Consider the following 16,547-nt stretch of genomic DNA (forward strand, 5'->3'; position numbering starts at 1 on the left):
AATGCAGCATTAAGCGCCACTTTCGCCAATTTCGCAAGGATTCTGTTGTTTCAACAAACAGGAAAGTTTTTTCCAGCTATCCTTGTGGGGCATAAATCAATGTAATCCACAGAGGGTGGAAACAAAAAAGGTCTAGTGCAGTATGAAAGACATATAGATTTCTCTTATTAATTAATCAAATTGGGTCACAATTTACATAATTAATATCTGTCAATGTTCCTCTTCCTCTTGATTAAATATGCCACCATTTTAATTGTTCTATCATGGAACGTAGCAGATTTATAGACTTTTGTCATTAATTATGAAAATTAGATCGTGATTTGCATAATCGTCATCTAATTAGGTCAAGCATCACTTAAGCTACCGAGATACCAAAAATAACAACAATCCGTCAACCGGTTCTTGAGCTATCCTACTTCAAACATTTTCAAACAAATGCCTCTGCATTTCCCAAACAAGCTGCTACGGGGCCCAAACTTACGGCACTTCTTTCTGAGCACGAGAGCTACCTACCATCTAAAAATCATGACCCTAGCACGTCCATATCACGAGATTTAAAAACCAGAAGTTTCGCTGCAGTACTTTCTAATTCAATGACGTGGGGACCCCCCACGAAGCCCATATCCGAACTTGACCTTGGTATTGTCAATGGTAACTTGACCAACTAAAAAACATGAACATCCATTTAAAGATTCTCGAGTTATCTTGATGACAAGAAAAAACACAAAAAACAAAGGTCAACTGCAGTGACATAGAAACCCCCACGGGGCCCGATCTTTGAACTTGACCTCGGCATTTTCAACGGTAACTTGCCCACTAAAAATAATGAACATCCATTTAAGGATTCTCGAGATATCTTGATGACAAGGAAAAAACACCAAAAACCAAGGTCAACTACAGTGACTTAGGAACCCCCCACGAAGCCCATTTTTAGCCTTGACAATGGCCACCCCTAAATCAACCTGCCTGCCAAAAATCGTGAACCTCGGACCTTGCCTTCAAGAGTTATCGTGCCTAATCTGCCAAACAGTGCAAACCCGATTTCATAACCTTCTCCGAAGGCATAGCCTTCAGTCGAAGGCAATAATCATCATCATGATCAGGTCAAAGGCTTACCCTATACATGAAAGTTTAGGGATGGTTAAAGGATGAACCCTGTTATCTATGACTATGGTACAGGCTGTGAGCAAGATATCAGAGGACAATAGGAAGATACGATGATGTTGGTTTTCATCTTTTCAGGACCTGAACCCCTTGTTCGAACAAAAATGTATATTTTCGCTGCCTGTGTCATACCTATATAACCTAGCAATTGACATGGGACATATGTTCACAGGATTCCATTCAAACTTTATTTTGGCGTAGACTAGATGATGGTAATTTGTTATTTTGAACCCTGATATCCTCTCACGAACTTTGTCAAGGAGGTAGAATACAATGATATTATAGATTTTGATTTTAAACCTCCTTGGTTAAAAGAGGAAAAGGCAAGTAAAATCAAGGAGGTTTAAAATCAAAATCGTCTTGTAATGAACCTCCTTGGTGAAATCTATGCGGCTGATCTGCAGTCACGGCTAGAAGGCCAGGATGGTGCTCGGCACACGCAGGATGCGGTGGGACCATCGCCATTCCGGGGTCTTGTTGGGAAACAAAAAAACATGGTAAAATATGGACAAAGTAAGAATCCTGGACTCAGAACCGGATTTCTTTGCACAAGGGATTAAAGAGGTCATCTACATCAGGGCATTTTTGACAACAATCCCTCAACAGAGACGGGGGGCGCCACAGACTTTCTGCAACCTATGATCCACTGCTCACGGAGTCACGTGTGTTATCTGCGTGACGTCACGGAAGCGGTGGATTGTTCATTCCTTGACAAAGACTGGAGTTGCACAGTCGAAAATTTGGGTGAGTCCAATTTCTTGGGTTGGAAATTACAGTTTAAACTTGCTGCATAATGACTTCTACCAACACAGATGAGCTTTCAAGATGGTAAAATATGAGTGATCTGTTCTACAACAATTTTGTTGTTGTTGTTGCTTTTTTTGCTTTTGTCACAGCAATGATTGATCAATTCATAAAAAAATGTTTTGCTGATGGTTCAATACTGATTCGGCTCGGGGAGAGAAATCCTAACCCAGTACCCTGGGTACCAGCCAAGTTTACGGGCCGCTAACCGTTTCCTTCGGCAGCCAGAAGCCCTTCGCCCGCAGACCTAAATTACCGCTGCGGTGGAATTGAGCCTGTGTAGGGCCAGCCAAACTCCCCCCGGGCTAGCGGTTGAAGGACTCTTGCGGCCCGGAAAACGAGTTTGGCTTCCAGGGTAATAAACTATATAACCCAGCTGACATGCCCTTTAACCAAACTTAGTGAAAGTGAAGGGTCTGCTTTATATAACCAAGTCGTTTCTACCTGCTGAGGAAGTCTACTGCAGATGTGTCTTACCTCCTGGGTCTACTCCAAGTCGTTGGCCATGTCCTGGCCGTACTCCTCAGGCTCGACGTACCCGATGTCGTTGGTGTCTAACTCGCCGCCGGGCCTGGCGTTCTCCTCCCGGTAGATGTTCTCCTGTTCCCCGCGCAGCAGCTCGAGGAGGGTGCGGGCTTCCTCAGCCACCCTTGGGAACAATAAAGGCTTGTGATTAGTCTCATACGTAGTACGCCTGCTGTACTTAGTAACAATGAACCGTCAATGAACTGTCTACTGTTTAAAATGCTATAGTTCTGTGCTCAGTGTTTACAAAGTTGGTCGACCTCTGATGTTTAAATTAATACCTGATTATTTTGTAGTAGCTACGACATGTACCACTATTAATGTTCACTCGTGTATTTTTACCTTCATATCTAGGGTATACTGAAGATATTAGTTTTATACGAACCATTTCTATGTTAGCTTACCGCTCAAGTTTTTCGTCGGCGTCATTTTCTTCAAATTCCCGGCCAGACATGGTGACGTTCTGTCCTTCCAGCGACTCCGGAAGGCCACGAGGATTGTGCGCCAAGCTTGAGAACATGATATAGCGACGAAGAGGTTCATCAGTCACGTAGAATTAACAGCTAGTAGGCTTAAATTTTGTAACTATGTTGCTATATCATTCTTCGATCAGTGACTATTTTTGTAAGGTAAATCACGTACCTCCGAATTTTCGGTGTCGACTGTACACCTTGATCACGGAATGACCTAGTCTCGCGAGAACACGAGACTAGGTCGAGTCTTGAAGGTTGGGAGCTGCCCAAGTCCTACCTGCCCCTACTCCGCAAGGAGGCGGGAGAGGCCAGAAGATCCACACAAGTCTCGACCGAACTGATCGAAGAATTTCTACTAACTGCCAATGATATAGCGACATAGTTACAAAATTAAAGCCTTTCTTTTTGTGTTGGAACTATGTAACTATGCATTCTACCAACACAGATGAGCTTTCATTCATAGAGGCATGAAAGAAATAATTTGCATCAGAAAACATCGGATCACTTCTACTGAATTCAGACGATTCTTACAGAGCGGTGCGGAACATAAAATTAAAAAAAAAACGAGTGGCCAGGTCCTCGCTGGTACCTGACCAGCCCAAATAGGAACCTGAGGGCACGTTACATGTAGTAAAGCTGGATTTGGGATTCAAGATGAAACCGTGTGCTCACGGTGTTTTACATTGATGTATAAAGGTTTTTGAGAACGACTGAACCGACTACTACACGCTACTAGTATTCTACACAAGAAGACCCCCTACTCCTGCCACTTGGTCAGGTCCATCTGGGACAGAGAGGAGCACGCCACTCTCTCGTTCCCCGGCTGTGTGGGCAGCATGAAGACGTCCGGCTGCATGTGTGTGGTGCCGTCCGTGTTGTCGCACAGGATCCGGGCCAGACTGGTCTTCTTGATCTCCGTAAGTTGGGCTGCACAAACAGGAAAACGGAAAATGAATTGCATCATCCTTCCTGTGGTGCCAGTGGTCATTACAAATAATTAGATTAAGGGGTAAATACGAGAGAGTGTTAGACTTTTGATCCTATCCTGTCCTTCCAGTGCAGTTTTTAGGGCTTGGAAACCCGATTTTTCAAAGCCAATATTCTAACCATTTATCTACATACTGAATTGAAACCACACTATCCCAATGTATATTGACCCTCTTGGAGCAAAATTCCAAAAATGTTGACGGAAAATTGTTACTGGAAGGGCCCTGGGATGATTTTTAGCTAATAGGGTACCACCCAGAAAATAAAGGACTCATCTTGGGGCTTGTTAACGTTTCTGCAGTTTTAAAAGCCCAAAGAGTGAAATACTGATTCAAATGTGCTAATGTGAAGCAGTATGTGTCACTATCACAAAGATTGCTTCATTCAGAATATTTCAGTTTTTGCTGCCTTGAAATCGCATTGGATGCCTTTAAAGGCATGTGCACAGACCTGCGGTAAACTGCCCGCGGTTCTCGAACCAGAAGCGGTCCCCCTTGCGGAGGTCCTGGAACTGCTGGGCGATCAGACAGGCGAAGGTTGGACCGACGATACCACCCGGCGAGGACTCTTCGGCAAGACCCCCCACGAACACGTCGATGTCGTTTACGTTTCTGCAAACAATAAGATACTTCTGAAAGGATTGCGAAAGGCCATATACTACCTTCCATGTAAACAAAGGAAAATCATTCCCACGAACAGGCTGGATTTTTTTCTGTGGTAAGGCCACACCGTCTTATTTTTATGGATGACATCCACGCGCGCATTGATTTTAGACTGTCTTAAAAAAAAAAGATCACGTCCTCCGAGGTTCTAGCCTGGCTCTAGGTCTGGGTAGTCCATGGTAGCTAGCGACAATACGGAGCCGGTGGTAACTCTGGAGGACGGCACCCAGGCTGACGAAGCTCCATGACTCAAGAACTCAGTGTCAGTACATACGTACAGTGCCGACTCATAAATTCCGTAAAAAGCCAGCATGTGCCGGCTTGTCGCCAGCTACTGTCGCAATTTTACAATACCAGTTTTGTATTCCTGTGGTTTAGTAGCATTTCTATTTTTGGTCGGAATTTTTTTTATTCGCCCGCGCGCACTAGTTTGGGGGTCTTCAGAGGATGTCATCCATAAAATTAAGGAGGTGTGGCCTAACAAGTCTGTCATGTTACAGTGCTGGAAGAAGGTTCAGTCTTTATAAAATGTCTTTAACCCAAAGAAAACGTCTTGAATATTTTAGTCTGTACCTGTAGTGGCTCACGTAGTTATGGGGGCAAAATATTCTTGGAAGTATTTTGGAGAAAACGATCTGCCTTTCCGACGTCGCAGGGGAGTGACGGAACACATAGAACCATACCGTACCATACGAAAACCAACTAAAAAGGACAGGTGTGAGTCATAAAAAAAGTTGCAGCCTTCCGAAAATGGTGCTTGTAACGAAATATGTGTGGGGTCGTGTGGCGTAGCGGCAGAGTGCGCGACTCGGAACCTAGAGTTCGAATCCTGACATGCCACCGATCTTGTGTCCTTGGGAAAGGCACTTTACACGACTTTCCTCACTCAGGTGAAAATGAGTATTGCCCTGTCATTTATTTGTCCCCTGTGTTGGTGGCGGCATTAATATAAGTTGATAAAACTTTAGTGTGCAGTCACCACGTCTGGTGATTACATGTTGGAATAAAAAAAAATTGTGTACCTGTACAGACTCTGCAGTCTCTGTCGCATGTTGGGGTCAGGGATCTCCCTCGCCAGTCCGTCAAAACCCGTCGCAGCGCTGAGGCCACACCTCGACCTGAAGGAGTTGTAGCCGGGCAGCCCGTGGTCTCTGCCCCGCTGGATGTTCAGCGCCGCCAGGTCCAGGCCGCGATCTGACCCGGGAGGATCCGCAAACAGCTTCTTCGTCAGGCCCGAGACCATGAACCGGTCGAAGTCCTGATGGGGCTGGGTGGTCAGTCCCCGTAGGATGGAGTCCGGGCCGTTGTTGAGGACGGGGGATGGATTGAAGAAAGAAAAGGCCAACCGAATTGGGCACACGCTAGCCTCGTTGAAGTCCGGATCATAGCGGAGGAAATGGTTATCAACCAGACTGTGGCCGAACCGGTAGGCTGCCGTGGCGAAGACGTTAGAAATGGTGGGGTTCTCGTAGCGGTTGTAGCCAGAGTAGAACTGACCGTTTGGGGTGAGGGACAGGTAAAATGCATACATGGCGTCCGGACCGAGAACGTGAGGAAGGTCCTCCCCGTACGTGATCTTCTGCATCAGCGCGCCGACGATCTTCCTAGTCTCGAAGAACACCCGATCGTCGTCCCAGTGCGGGTTGAGTTGGGACAGCCGCCTGGCGATCCTGTTGTGTTCCCGCAGGAAGACGGTGTGCATGGAGGTCAGTCCCGGCTGCTCGTTCACACGGACGTCCCCAGCCTGCGAACACGTCTCGCTGCCTGTAAATCCGTCACACTCAAATTCCTCCTCCATGGCGGCGGGCAGTAGCTCCTTCTGGTTTCCGTCTGCAGGGTTCGGTCTGGACTTCAGCAGGCCGCGCGCTCCTAGGGAGAAGGAAGTCGAATGGTGAGGTACGGACTAGCCTGGGTACCATCCGGATTTTCTGGGTAAAATCCGGAGCGAAAATCCGGATGGTACCCAGGCTAGTCCGGACGGAGTAGGGAAGTCGTTGTTGGAAAACGGACTCAAAACATAACAAGAGCAAGTTTCATAAAACTGTATCATAATTGTGATATCTTCTTGCTTTCAAGTTATGTAGCTTTACTCGAAACATTTCTGTTTTAATGTCATGTCAGAATCTCTCCGACAGTCGTTGTGAGCATGATACATTTCTGGAGGTTTGGATTCTCAGATGTCTTGTCTTTAACTATTTTGAAAATGAATTGATTAATACTTCTGAGGAGAAAAATCATGTAAGATTTGGCATATAGCTACTGATGCAGTCGTTGGCATCTTGTTTTAATCCGAAGAGCAACAAAACCATAGTGCTAAAATGTTTTCATGTAGTAAAAACAAATACATGTAAATGGGGGAAAGGAGATACAACCATTTACTTAAGGAAGATCGTATAAACCAACAATCAAATGTGCAGGCTGTACTATTACTTATGCTAATGTTATACCATTGAACTAAGACTAAAAACGTTAGTGACATACAAATTATGTCTGGCGTTCCATGATCATCAGTTCACTATCATATATATAAGCTACCTACATTCCGAAAATCATGAAAACCTATTTGTCCTTTCCCGAGTTACTAGTATCGTCTTCCAAAGTCTCCATCATAGCATGTTCCGAACATGAAATCTCAAAACCAGACGTTTCTGCTGCAATACGATACAAAGCCGCTAGGGAGTGTTAATCTGTACCTTGTTTGAATAGCAAAGTTCTTTGATCACAACCATTTATTTTTCACGAGCCGACGTTTCGATGACCGTCTGTCATCTTCATTAGGGCAAGTCTGACTGGTTTACTGTGCACTGTTTACAGTAAAAACTAGCTTTTAACCCTACCTAGACCAGGGGGGGGGGCTAAAAGTGCCCGCGCCAACTTTGATGTCACCTAGCGTCTGAACGGCTAGCGCTTTTATTGGTTTTATGTCAAGTTACTCATGGTTTCTAATATTGATAACATCCCACATAATTTTATGTAAATTTTATCATAGAATATGCATAATTTATGCTAATTTGATGACGTCATTGGCCAAAATCCAAGATGGTGGACCCTATCATTAGAACAGGTGTATACAGGTTATTTTCATTAAAATTTCATCAATACTTCCATTTCTCTTTCCAAAAAAGGTTTAAATGAAGGTCTTTAGTGTGTTTACAATGTATTTTAGGCTTTATCATGAAAAAAAAAATATTTTTGAAAATTCAAGATTGATGATCCAAGATGGCGGATATCTTAAATATGCATGACGTCATTTTATGACGTCACCGGTGTTGCTATGGGCAACATAAGACTTAGTACACCCTAATATTCTGTCATAAACACTTTTGGTACAGTTATGTTGAATACCATTTAGTTTTTAGGGAAAACCTATCTAGACGGTTTTGGCCAATAAAATTACATTAATGACGTCATAATGACGTCATATTACGTCATAACAACATAAAAATTGTAGATATGATACATTGTCGCTAGTACACCATCCTCTAAAAATTTGGTGGTCATATGACATACAGTTCGCGAGTTCTGAGGGGGGGTCAAAAGAGTCCCCCCCCGGTCCCCCCATGCTCAAAAAAGCCCGGTCTAGGTAGGGTTAAGTGCACTGTGAACCAAGTAACAGTGCACTGTGAACTATGTAACACCTTTAGTGCTCTATGCACCAAGTAACATCTAGCGTCAGTGCACAGTAAACCAGTCAGTTGCCCTGATGAAGATGACAGATGGTCATCGAAACGTCGGCTTGTGAAAAATAAATGGTTGTGATCAAAGAACTTCACTATTCAGTCGTTTACCAACCTGATGAAACTATTTGTTTGATCCCTCGGTAGACGCTGCCGGCTGAGCTCACACCCCATACTTGGTTGCTGCTAGAGCTGACGTAAACTTGTTTCAGATCTCCTTCGATTAGCTCCCGGCCCCCATCTTCTTGAGAGGGGTGAAGGAAACCACATACATCAGGGCCCATCACCCTACATTGAACCGCGACTGGGGCCGACATCGTCTACCGTCATACCTTTGACCCAGTGTTGACGTCACACTTCAAAGAAGCCACGTGACAAGCTTCACTGGGTCAGTCTACTGAGGAAGACCAGAGTGACTGGTCGAAAGTTCTAGGTGAGAGAAGTTTTTGTGTTGGACCTAAAGTTTTAACTTCAAACATTGTTTCTGTTATTACACCAGTTTTTAAATCTGCAATAAAAGATGCCTGTCATTAGAAGGACATTGTCGGTGAAAAGCAAGTAAATTGCGGATGTGCGTTTTTAAAACAACTTGTGATAATTCAAAATAGAAAAAAAGATCATGACGATCTAAGTAAAAATTTGCTTACGTTTAGTTATTCCAGACAATCATATACTTTCCAATGTACTTTTTATTGGCCAAACATCACCCGTGCAATCGCAGCCTTATAGTGTTGAATTGATGCAGGATTTACAATCAGATGATACAAATGGTAATAATACACATAATAATACACATAATGCACATGATACATATTTGTTTCACCTACATTTTTGTGGAACTGTCGCAAGGGTCTGTGCGGCTGCCATTCGGCGCCACAAGGTGACCTCAATACGACCTTCCCCAACCGAAGTTAGGTACCCATTCACACCTGGGTGGAGTGAGGATAGTCGTGTAAAGTGCCTTTCCCAAGGGCACAACGTCGGGCGCATGTTCAGGGTACGACTTGGGATTGAACCCGGGTCTCCCGGTTCACAGTCGAATGATCTACCACTACGCCACCCGACGCCACCACATTTATATGATATGTTACTCTATGCTAGCTACATATTAAGATTAGGAGCCCACCGCGTCGTACGTAGATCTGGTTGTTACTGTTGACACCCCAGACCTCGCCGTCCCCAGACGTGATTTGTGTCAAGCTACCGTCGACCTGTACCCAGCTATGTCCAGCTGAAGCCTCATCACCAGACGTTCCCGTGCGGTAGTAGATCTGGTTGTAGCTGTTGACGCCCCAAACGCCGGCTCGTCCAATCGAGACGAATTTCAGCCACCCACTGATCTGTTGCCAGTTTGTCCCTGTATGTATACAGACGAGGAGTACAAGTGTCAAGACAGAACACAAATTTACGCCAAAAAGCAGTTACTAAAGCAACTGGATATGATTTTGGAAACGGCCAGACGTTTCAGCTAGTATCCACTAGCTTTCGTCAGTGACTGAGAGACCAGGGGTGAAATGCAGGTTTACAAGCACAAACTATTGATTGATATGCAAATAAAGTGAAGACAATTTTTTGTAAGGCGAAAATCTATCAATCAATAGTTTGTGCTTATAAACCTGTATTTCACCTCTGGTCTCTTAGTCACTGACGAAAGGTAGTGGATACTAGCTGAAACGTTGACCGTTTCTCAAAATCATATCCAGTTGCTTTTTGACGTATCGTATTACCTGGACGTCTAAACCTTCATCGACGAAGAACACAAATTTCATTGGATTTCCAACAAGTTGTTAGGAATTAAGGCCACAGCAAGTAAATTTAATGAATGACATCCTCCACAGATTCCAAATTTAATGCGAGCGGGCGAAAAAAAACAAGGTTCCTACATTTTTAACCCTCAAACACACGAAAGGGGTCCATTTGGACCCCAGGCGTATATTTTTACGTGCTATCTGAAATTTTTTCATTCGAAAAAAAAATTCCTCCCGTGACTTTGTCGATAAACATCTTCTACAAGTTCTCCTAAATTTTTTTGGAGATCGCCACAAATTTGTAAAAATAACAACGGAAGTCTTATGTAAGACCGTCTTTGCACAATGTATTTGCACTTTCCTACACACAAAATTGTTCGGATGTCCTCAATATGTCTTCAAGGAAGCATTATTGCTTTAATATTACGCAGTTTGCCAAGAAACCTCCACCTCAGGAATTATTTCATCAGCTTTTCAGAGGTTTGACAATTTGACAATCATATGAGGTCAAAGGTCAACCCCATGTTCATGCCTGGAGCCTCATCCTATTTTTGCATAAATTATGATAATGAGCTGGAATTTTTAAACACTTAATCATGCCAAAATATACCTCTTACTATGTTTAACCAATATATGTGCAAAGATCACTGAAAGAATGCAAAAAAAATATAAATTTGAAAGAAACCATATGGGGTCCATTTGGACCCCGTTCGGGCATCAAAGTCACAAAAAAAGTTCGGGTGTTTGAGGGATAAATTTTGACTCAATCATACTCAATCATTGTACAAATGGAGTGGGAACATCACATATACACAGCCAACATCACATACCACTGCATCAAAGTAAGATACAAAACAATAAATCAGAGCCTTTTCTTGTCTCCTCTCGTCATAGTTATCTGCCATCCACCTTCCGGCGTGGCAACAGACATCTTTGCCCATTTTCGGCATGTTGACCACTGTCAGAGGGCAACAAAATTTCTTGTTTTTTTTCGTCCAAAATCAGGTGAAAATTAATGCGCGTGGGAATGTCATCCATAAAAATTACTTGCTGTGGCCTAATGAAACGAAGCTCAAAGCGGTATCTCACCTGCTGGATTGCTTGCGGTGATTCCAGTCCGTCGATAGATGTTGTTCCAGGAGTTGACGCCCCACACCTGGTTGCTGGTCGGGCTGATATGCACCTGCTTCAACTGTCCTGGAATCTGGCGCCAGCCAGTTCCTTGGGGATACCTCGAACTTATTCCTATGGTAATAATATAGTATTGGATGAAAATACAGGCATCAGTGCTAGCGCTGTTACTTTGCTTTGAAAAACTCTAGAGGAGAAGTTGAACTTCCTGTAGTAATAGTGTATTGAATCAAAACAAATGCATCTGCGCTGGCGAGACAAGAAACCTTCAGAAATAATAAGACTGTTGTTTTGCTTTGATACACTGTGGATCTTTCCTCTCGGTATCTTAAAGGGGCATTATGTTACATTTTTTGTAATACTACCAGAATGTAAACAAACATGACTCACAGCTGTGTTTGAAACCTTTAAACACACTCGTAGGACGTCATATTTTGGCATCTTCACTTCGTAAATGACACGTATTTGCAATGGAGTAGGGTTGATCCAAATTAAGCTTCGGTCCCAATTACGCCGGTGCCCGTCGGGGATGTAGCCCCGGCTGGCCCCGGCCGGGTTCAGGAGTCGAGCGGGCATCGGCTGTCGTGGTCACAATTAAAAGTTTCCTACAGTAGCATTTTGTTAGAAATTTTGTCACCCTCTTTGGTCGGTATCCGGCAGGCACCCGACAGGTACCCAGCAGATTCTCTGACGATGTCTTGTATTGACCTATACGTAATGCAGAATTCACGTATTTGTTGTGATCATTTGATCTGTGAGGTCACACATTTTACCCGGGTTTACGAAGTACATACCTTTATTCTGTTCATCTGGTCTATGACGTAAGAAATGTGTCCCGGTGGAATGCCGGCAACCGGAGGGGTACCTCTCGGTGTTCTCACGATGAGGTCACGGCGTCTTTTTGTCAGCGGGGCCCGGGTAGAATTTAACTCAGAATTAAATTCTTATCGGGGCCCCGACGGGTCAAAAAATAGCCCGGTAGCCGCAGGGTGCCCCGCGGGGCCACGTCGGGGTCCCGCCTGAAAGTGGTAAAAAACAGCCCGGGAACTACCCGCCAGGGCCCCTTTTCCCAATTGGGACCTTAGTTTTACTTTGTCAAGAAATGATGAGAAAATTTACTATTGTTATCGCCGTAACGTTACATAATGCAGCTTTAATGTCATAAAGATAATGGACTAGGTCAGGGAACCAAGCAAGACGTGCAAGTTTACAATGACTGACCTAATCGGATATAGATGTCGTCATTGCTGTTGACTCCCCACACAATGTTGTTTCCGGAAGAGATCTGTTTTAGGGCGCCATCGATGCGTACCCAGCCCGTGCCCGGAGAGGCTTCGTTCTGGTAAGTTCCAGTTCTGTAGTAGATTCGGTCATTACTATCCACTCCCCAAACACCCGATCGACCTACCGACACGAACTTCATCAGCTGTCCGTCGATCTGATGCCAACTGTTTACTGCACCTGTAGAAGAAAAAGAAGCCAACAGAAGAACTTTATTGCGCAACAGATGTGGCGGGTACAACGTATGGCAAAATATACATACATAGTTTGTGGTGTTAACATACACATATGGTGGTGTTGAGAATATCTAACAGTTCTACTAACTGTAATAGGAATCTGGTCTGCTTCATAAACAATGTATAACAAAAGAGAGACACTAATTATACTAATCTAACTCTATTAATACAATGTAGTAATAAATTGTGTCAGGAATTAATTACGTTTTCTCGTTTTGTCATTGAATTGTGTACAAATTGGCCTACATAAGTGGAAATGTTGACAGGGCATGATAGTAACATATAGAGTATCTCTGTCTTTGTATGGGGTACTGTTATATTGTGTATGTTGCTGTAACAATATAATATGTTGTAACAATTTTCGTCGGTTTTCATCATGGATCCAATGAGGCCCTGTTTATATGAAGTCAGTAAAGGCGCTTTACATGTGGTTTACCCCGAAGCCACAAGTGGCAAGAAGAAGTTTCAAGTGGCTCCATCTGAACGCTCCAAATCAAATTGAAAGCCCCTCGATCCCAAACCACTTCTAGAAGTGGTTTCGAATCGGTTTTCCCGCGTCGCGATTTGTGTCTGAGCGCAATGTGATTTCAATGTGACTTCACCTGGTCATGGATTACGGGGTGATATTTCTTTATTTATATGCAATACCAAATTTTGAATGTATGGCGCGTGGACCAGATGTGAGGAATGCGAGTTATCCGAATCGCGGTTCGGGTGGTTTCATATGAACAAGGCCATAGAATCGTCATTGTCACATGGATGTCTAAAATGCATGTAAATTCCCATGGGTGACCTACAAACTAAAACCACTGCATCGACTGTATACTGTCTGCCATAAAAACTTCAAATTAACATTCCATATCAATAATATACACAAATAATACTCGTGACGAATGTTTTCAACTTAACTGTAATTTGTTACCTTCGCCAAGAATTGACGAAGGTTATGTTTTCCTGGCCGTTTGTCTGTGTGTCCACAGCATAATTCGAGAAAGCTTAGATGGATTATCTTGATATTTGATAGGTGGGTAGGTCTTCATAAGACGTAGAACTGATTAGATTTTGGGCCCCCTAGCGGCTTGTTATGGTACTTCAACTGAACTTCCGGTTTTGATATCTCGTGATCTGAACATGCTAGGGTCATGAAGTTTAGATGGTAGATAGCTCTTGGGCTGGGAATGAAGTGACACGAGTTTGAGCAGCCTAGCTGCTTGCTCTGGAACTGCAGGGGCGTTAGTTGAAAAATGTTTAAAGGCTGATAACTCATTTGCATAATTAATGAGGAAATATTATAATGGCATTCTTTGATAAGATAAGACTGTCTTCTGGTGTAGAATATGATCAACAGATATAATTGATGCAATATAGGATCCTATTTGCACAATCTTAAAATTTTCAGGCTAACATCATTTGGCGAAGGTATAAGATCGTGGAACTCTAGTTGCTTTTTTTTACCTGCTGGGGGACATTGACCTGAGCCTTGACAACATTCCTGAGCTAGCTGCTGACCGGCGGTCGTTTAATGGACGTGTGATCGACTGCCGACCGATGATGATGATGTTGTTTTTTTATATCATAGTGTTCGTTCCCGTAAACTGCCCGGACGGGCCCCGGGCTTTGAAATTTGACCTACCATTACGTGAGTTTGTGTACCTACCACCAGAGTGTTCTCTGAGCGCCTCCATCTCTTCTTCCGAGGAGCCGTAGACGTTGGAGGCGTCCACGAAGGCGGTGAGCTGGTTCAGCTGCTGCCGTTGGCCTAAGCGGCACCCTTCGTTCGGAGAGGGTAGGGAGCGAGCGAACGGCAAACAGCGCCTTCCTGCGAAGTCAGGGTCGTCTGAGGGGATGTCGATGTTGAAACAGCGTTCGTCATCAGAGTCACAGGTACAGTGGAGACCTGAAGATACACGGAGGAAAGCAGACATATGATGTGAAATATGGTGCATGGTGCATACAATGGAAGATAAGAAAGCACTGTATATCTCGGAGGAGCAACTTTCAACCGGGACGATGGACGATACTAACTTCCAACCATGCATGCAGTCATTCTCGTGCAGGATTGTTTAGCCATAGCCGAAGCTGTAGGTTGATGCGAATTATAATTTTACCATGGTCAATATTGCCTGACGGAGGCCATATGTGGTTTAGTCATTATTGTGCAAACGTCAGCGGTTGTAGATACACACAACTTGTAGTGCGGGTGTCTTAAAAGAAAGACCTGGCAACACATATTTGTCTTGCCTTAAGAAAACTCAACAATCTAAAAACAATCTAAAATAACTTGTAAGTAGTCTGTGCAATCGCTGGTAAGTGATTTTATATTTCTAACCCGCTGCTTACGACCAGCCAACAGTTAACACTGGATTAAGATGAATTGCATTTCATGTTTTTACGAACCTTCTTCCTGGAAGTTGGGCGTGAGAGTGATGTCGTGGTCCAGGAACTGTCCGAACTGCATGACCATGTGGGTGTTGACGTGGCTGGATTTCCGCAGGTCCTCTTGCATGGTCCTGCTGACCAGACGCGCACTGGGGAGGGGGGTGCCGTCACGTCCAGTGGTTCGGGGTGTCATAAGAACTGACAAAATATGACAAAAAAAGAGTATGTAATTTAGGACCAGAACCATGCCTATCTAGTTCTATGCCGGCCTCAATCGGTTACAGCAAGGAGTAAATACTTGTATTTAACCTCCTTGGTTAGAGTTAGAATCAGGCACGGTTCTGGATATCAAGTCTCCGCGTATTCATGGCCTATCCAGAACTGTGTCTGCGCATTGTTCTGGAAAAGCAAGGTTCTAGATAAAACGCGGTCTGGATACCGTAGACAGTACGCATCGTTTCGAGAACGTCGAGAAGGGCTGCTAGAAGCGTAATGTAGTCAGACTAGAGGCCTGACCAGTGGAAGGGCTGCTAGAAGCGTGATGTAGTCAGACTAGGGGCCTGACCAGTGGAAGGGCTGCTAGAAGCGTGATGTAGTCAGACTAGGGGCCTGACCAGTGGAAGGGCTGCTGCTAGAAGCGTGATGTAGTCAGGCTAGGGGCCTGACCAGTGGAAGGGCTGCTAGAAGCGTGATGTAGTCAGACTAGGGGCCTGACCAGTGGAAGGGCAACTAAAGGCGTGATGTAGTCAGACTAGGGGCCTGACCAGTGGAAGGGCTTCTAGAAGAGTAATGTAGTCAGACTAGGGGTCTGGCCAGTAGAATGGCTACTAAAGGCGTGATGTAGTCAGACTAGGGGCCTGACCAATGGAATGGCTTCTAGAAGAGTGATGTAGTCAGACTAGGGGCCTGGCCAGTAGAATGGCTACTAAAGGCGTGATGTAGTCAGACTAGGGGCCTGACCAGTGGAAAGGCTACTAAAGGCGTGATGTAGTCAGACTAGGGGCCTGACCAGTGGAAGGGCTGAAGGGCTATTAAAGGCGTGATGTAGTCAGGATAACATTTGTTTACCGTCGTCGTAGTTTGGTTCCGCCAGCGTCATTCTTTTGAAGGGTTGCTCAGCACTTCCCCACAGGGGGTTGTGCAGGTTGTTACAACGGCCGTTTGCCGAACGGAACTCTGGGACGGCTGGTGTAGGACACGTGATAGGCTCCACGGAGGTGGCGTCACAAACACCGGTCACGGTCTGGGAGTTGATTCCTATCAGCTCTCCCCAAGTGTAGCTTCTACGATTGGAATAAAAATCGAAGATTCATGTTGAAAGTATCCTGGTTACCAAACCGAGTCCTACATCCTATTTGCGGAGAGGATGTAGGACTCGGGAGCTATTATAGGTTTGGCGACCAGGCTATTTTGAAAGACGAATGGGAAAAAAGTAGGCTATAATAATAATAATAATAATAATAATAATAATAATAATAAT

At 44.3% G+C, this 16,547-nt stretch overlaps 1 protein-coding gene across 1 annotated transcript in view; it reads right to left on the reverse strand.

Moving 5' to 3' along the window:
• Window positions 1-3,723: 3,723 nt before the first annotated feature.
• Window positions 3,724-16,547, reverse strand: part of LOC109487607 (myeloperoxidase-like) — a 14,322-nt gene continuing 1,498 nt past the window's right edge. Inside the window, exons 3-12 of the mRNA XM_019791611.1 lie at window positions 16,136-16,350; window positions 15,086-15,265; window positions 14,346-14,585; window positions 12,393-12,632; window positions 11,130-11,285; window positions 9,419-9,649; window positions 8,408-8,536; window positions 5,638-6,484; window positions 4,404-4,564; window positions 3,724-3,893 (exon numbers count right to left, since the gene is read on the reverse strand). Coding sequence (XP_019647170.1) covers window positions 3,724-3,893; window positions 4,404-4,564; window positions 5,638-6,484; window positions 8,408-8,536; window positions 9,419-9,649; window positions 11,130-11,285; window positions 12,393-12,632; window positions 14,346-14,585; window positions 15,086-15,265; window positions 16,136-16,350 — 2,569 coding nt within the window. The remainder of the gene's footprint in view (window positions 3,894-4,403; window positions 4,565-5,637; window positions 6,485-8,407; window positions 8,537-9,418; window positions 9,650-11,129; window positions 11,286-12,392; window positions 12,633-14,345; window positions 14,586-15,085; window positions 15,266-16,135; window positions 16,351-16,547) is intronic.

This window comes from Branchiostoma belcheri, unplaced genomic scaffold, assembly GCF_001625305.1.
Source record: "Branchiostoma belcheri isolate BF01 breed outbred unplaced genomic scaffold, Haploidv18h27 scaffold9, whole genome shotgun sequence".
Lineage (NCBI taxonomy): Eukaryota > Metazoa > Chordata > Leptocardii > Amphioxiformes > Branchiostomatidae > Branchiostoma > Branchiostoma belcheri.